At 41.7% G+C, this 5,069-nt stretch overlaps 1 protein-coding gene across 1 annotated transcript; it reads right to left on the bottom strand.

The window, feature by feature from the left end:
• Window positions 1-3,138: 3,138 nt before the first annotated feature.
• LOC107306911 (olfactory receptor 6B1-like) lies at window positions 3,139-4,059 on the bottom strand. Its single transcript, XM_032441620.1, has one exon. The coding sequence runs from the start codon at window positions 4,057-4,059 to the stop codon at window positions 3,139-3,141; it is 921 nt and encodes a 306-aa protein (XP_032297511.1).
• Window positions 4,060-5,069: the final 1,010 nt, after the last annotated feature.

Genomic DNA, 5,069 nt, shown 5'->3' with positions numbered 1-5,069 from the left:
GGTTCCAATGCTCTCACTCTCCAGCTTGGCTTGGAGTCTGTCTCGTTCAGTTATGAGGATATTTAGTTCAGATTTGAGCATGGCTTGATGAGACTGTATTCTGTTTATTTCATTTTGGAGACTGAATTTGTCATGCTGGAAGGCATCTTGCTCAGTTTGGAGTACATCCCATTCAGACTTGAGGATGTCCCTCTCGGACTGGAGGGCATCTCACTCAGACTGGAGGGCATCTTGTTGAAATTGGAGGTTGTCAAGTTTGGATTGCAGGGAGTCCCTCTCATTTTGGAGGGTGTCTCTCTCAGACTGGAGTGTGTCTCGCTCAGATTGGAGGTCTTTTCTCTTGACTAGGAGACTCTCTCGCTCATCCAGGAGATCCTCCTTCTCGGCTTGGAGAATCTCTCACTCATTTTGTATTGTCTCCCTGAGACTCTCCCTTTCAGCTTTGAGACACTCTCTCTCAATTTCAAAAACTTTTTCCCTCTCTGGGATAGTATTGAATAAGGCCTGATAAGCATTAGCCAGGCCCCAAATCATTTGTGCCTCCTCAGATCTGCCTGAGCCACAACATTCTTGTCTCAAATATCTGTTTAAGCTCTCAGGGTCTTTCAGGTGTTCAGGAGTAAAGTTCCATGACACCGAGGATGTCCATCTCTCTAAAGTCTCTCCCAAGCCTCTCCACACTCCCTGCCACTCAGTATTCTCTGGTTCTGGGGAAGACTTCCTCCAAATATTATAGGTCCAGATACTGAGTGGGATTAGTAAAATAATGAAAAAGGCATTCGGGGAGATCAACAGTGAAATCAAATGTGCATTCATGTCACGGTTTAAACGAAAAATCCACCTGCGTCCATGACAGGGGCCATGGGCCCCACAGGGGCCCTAGGCCGAAAGGAAAAAAAGTTAATTAGGGAAAGAAAACAGCGGCAATGATCTAAGGAGGCACACTTATTTACTAAATACTATATCGAAATACAGGATAACACAATATAATACAATATAATTGAAAATTGAGCTAACGAAACAAGCAAAATAGGAGAGAGAATGAGTCCCGAAACTGAGAGGCCTACTGTGAATCTAGGCGAAATGGTGAAGGCTCCCACACACTCCCCTGAACACCAGAACTCGAAAGACCTCAGTCTAGCCTGCGACAGAGTTAATATAGTGTCCAGGTCCCGTGACCCATCTCTCTGCTCGTGTTGTTCTCTGGGAGATGTAGTCTTCTTCTGTAAGTTGCAGATTCAGTAAAATTATTCATGCTTTATATGATGATATGATGTGGAATACTGATAGCAAAATTACAAAATTATTAAACCATGACAATTCAGAAATTGCATAAAGGATTCAAAAGAAAGACAGGGAGCATGCTTAAAAACCATAAATTGTGTAAAATTAGCTGCTCCTGCTGGAGTTGTATGCCACTTTGTATGTAGGTACCAGGTAGGCTTTTCTAACAATGTTTTCAATTGACTGAAAAGCAGTTTTACTAGAGAAAACATTTTTTTCCTTTTCTTCAGTAGCGAGATAGCAGAGCTCAAAGTTTACAAATATCCCAGAGTATTAGCAGTTTGCCTAGACTTTCAAGGTCAAGTTTTCAAGCACAGAAACCTGAAGGTCTGATAAAGTTCCCTAAGAAAGCACCCCAAAAGCTAAAAGGGATTTGTTCTAAAAAGCTAGAAAACAGACCGATGCCTGCATCCTCCACCAAGAATGTTACTGGTTTACGGATTGGATTGCCCAGGGATTTCACAAAACCAACACCTCCGGAGAAGGGAAACAGGGGACCCCAAAATAATTAGGAAAAAACCAGTGGCAATGATCTGAGTAGAAACAAACTAATTTTACTAGATATAGTATAGGAATGCAAAATAATTAGAGTTGAAGCCAATAATCAGGTATAATGAGAGAGTATCTGAAAGCTGTAGGCCTTACAGTAATTGCGCAGTCAGGACAAGCAGCAGCAAAGCAGAAGAGCGGTGAAGAGCAAAGCTGAAGGGAAGCAAGAGAGAGTCAGATGACCCAACACCACCTTATATGCGTTCCCCCTGTGTGGGGATGATATCATCACAGCGAACAGTCTTCTGGGGAACGTAGTTTTTTTTCTTTGCTGTGTGGAGCTGGGGCATTAACACTTTAGTCCCCAGTACACCACATGATGTGATGATATAGAATACTGATGATCATAAAACCATGACATGAGCACTGACATGACTTCAGCAAGGTTTTTGACATTGTGTCCCTTGCTAACTTCATAGATAAATTCCTGAACTATGGATTACATAAGTGAACGGTGAAGTGAATACAAAGCAGTCTAAACTGTCAGAGTTAAAAGGGTTGTTATCAGGGACCCAGAATCCAGCTGGAGGCCAGTCTCTAGTGGTGTGCCCCAGAGCTTCATGAAGATGATAACAGGGCTGGAGCTTCTCTCCTACTAATAAAGGCTGAAGTAGCTGGGCTTGTTCGTCCTGGAGAAGGCTTTGGGGTGACTTCATCGGAGCCTTCCAGTACTTAAAGGGAGCTTATTAGCATGAGGGAGACCAACATTTTACATGAGCAGATAGTGAGAGAAGGAGAAATGATTTTAAATTTAAACAGGATATATTTATATTAGATATTGGGAAGAAATTCTTTATTCAGGGAGTAGCAAGGTACAGGAACAGGTTGCCCAGATTTGAATACCTCATCCCTAGTTCAAAGCTATTATAATAAATGATTCTATGATTCTATAAATAGCAGGCCTTTAGGGGAAATGTAGAGAAAATGTTACGATCAGCTTAGAGACCTTAGCTCTATATAGAACTCTGAGACTAACACTCATACAAGCCTAGGGAGCAAAGACACTGGGAGCAGATTCTGAGACCCATAGCTGAGCTACCTTCTGTTTTACCCAGTTGTTGGGCTCTGTTCCCCTAGCTGCTTGCTTTCCTCATGTAGGGTGATGGGCTTTCCTCTGTTTTCTCTCTGCTTTTTCTTCAGGATCTTCCAAATCTTTTAGATCTCAGAGGTGAATGTCAGTAAATTTACCACAACCTGTTCCATATTACTGTTGCACAATAGAATGAGAGTTATGATGGAATTTTATAGTGAATGAAGAAAATTCTTGCAAATCTCAACTTGAAATTTCTAGGAGAAGATGTCCCTCTAGCATATTGTTTTCCTAAGAGCAATCTTGAATTCCTGATTCCTCAGACAATAGATGATTGGGTTGATGAGCGGTGTTAAGACAGTGTATATCACAGAAACCAGCTTGTTGGAGCTGAAGGAATCAATTGGCTGAGGCCTGGCATAGATGAACAAGGAGGCTGTGTAGAACACTGTAACAACTAAAAGATGAGATGCGCAGGTAGAGAAGGTCTTGTAACGGCCCTGGGATGTGGGAATGCCCAAGACAGCAGAGATGATGCACACATATGAGGCCACAATCACAGTGAGTGGTACCAGAAGGATGAGTAGGGCTAGTAAGAAATCCATAAGCTCAGCTAGTGATGCGTTGGTGCAGGCTAGCTTCAGCAAGGGAGATACATCACAGAAGAAGTGGTTGATGATGTTAGGCCCACAGTAGGTCTGATGTGAAATGAAGTAAACCTTCCCTGTGGAAATCAGGAAGCCACTCACCCAGGAGCCAATAGACAGATGAGCACAAAGAGTGCAGTTCATGATTATTGGGTAATGCAAGGGCATACAGACAGCCACATAGCGATCATAGGCAATGACAGCCAAGAGAGTGCACTCTGTGCAGGCCAGTGCCAGAAAGAAGAATAACTGGACCATGCAGCCTGTGAAGGAGATGCCTTGGCTCTTAATCACCAAGCTCACAAGCATCTTGGGCACTGTGACAGAGACATACCAGATCTCCAGAAAGGAAAGGTTGCCCAGAAAAATATACATTGGCTTGTGAAGCTGGATATTTGTCCTGACAAGCACAACAATCATTGCATTTTCTGTCACTGTCAGCACATAAGCCAGGAAGAATATCAAAAAGAGCAGGATCTGGATCACTGGTTCACCTGGAAAACCAACCAAAATGAATCCAGTCACGGAGGTCTGGTTATCTGAGGGCATGCTGGTAATCCCACAGAAGTTGCTGTGAACTTTGTAGGAGAAGCAGATGTAGCAGCAATTTGAACATTCACTCAGGCTAGCTTATAAAGCACAGGCTGGCAGCAGAAAATCTGTGTTTATAGCAAGAGCTGGCTGGATTTAAAAAAAAAAAAAACATATTAGTTGCAATTAGATTTTCATAATGAAAACCAAACAAAAGTGAAACAAAAAATCCCAGCCACCAACAGTAACAATACATCAACTTCGCAAATTAACACTGAGAATAACAAGAATCTTGACTAGTCAATAACGTGTACACACATAGAGGTACTTGAGGTATTTTCCAAAGTAGATAGAAGGGTTTTTCAAGGACCCTTTCTGGAAATACAATTAGGATCATGATCAAACAGCTGTCAGTTATATTACTGATCTAGGTCTCAGGTATCTTGTGATACGAACACAGCACAACATCCTACATACTACATATGGAAAGGAGTACAATGCTCAGGATATACAGATATGCATATATGTGTGTCTGTCATTTTCTTTTGTTTTACACAATTTTTTTGCCAGTCTCCACATTTCTCCTCACCCAGAGCTCCACCAGCTATTACTGTATCAGGACATTGAACTTTAGTGCTTATGAGCTCCTCTGGACAAATTTAATTGAACCATGTCACTAAATGTTAAGGTTAGTCATCCTCGTGTGAATTATCAGGGCATCTTCATAGAATGTTTCATATAAACGGCTTTAATGTAATTTTTAAATGTAGTTGCATATCTTCTATTGCTAGTCTTTAATACTGAGAAAGGACCTGTCTCTGCTTGAGTTAGGGTAGATAGATCTCCTCATTATTAACAATATAGTCCTTGGCCACTAACTGTGATTCGTTTGGCCCTCACTATGGTTCTAGTTAGGAATGAATTAAATATTTCTGGATGATGCTGTCTCTGTGGCTTGCACTTACACTACTTTGGAATTACACAACAGTAAACAGAACATAGGCACTACATTACATAATAGTTATTGC

This window comes from Coturnix japonica (genome assembly GCF_001577835.2).
Source record: "Coturnix japonica isolate 7356 chromosome 27 unlocalized genomic scaffold, Coturnix japonica 2.1 chr27random714, whole genome shotgun sequence".
NCBI lineage: Eukaryota > Metazoa > Chordata > Aves > Galliformes > Phasianidae > Coturnix > Coturnix japonica.
The sequence above is the reverse complement of the archived record's forward strand: the minus strand, read 5'-3'. Positions and strand labels throughout refer to the sequence as shown.

What these genes read in the sequence shown, in the direction of transcription:
- LOC107306911 (XM_032441620.1), bottom strand. Translation starts at nt 4,059, where the DNA reads ATGCCCTCAGATAACCAGACCTCCGTGACTGGATTCATTTTGGTTGGT.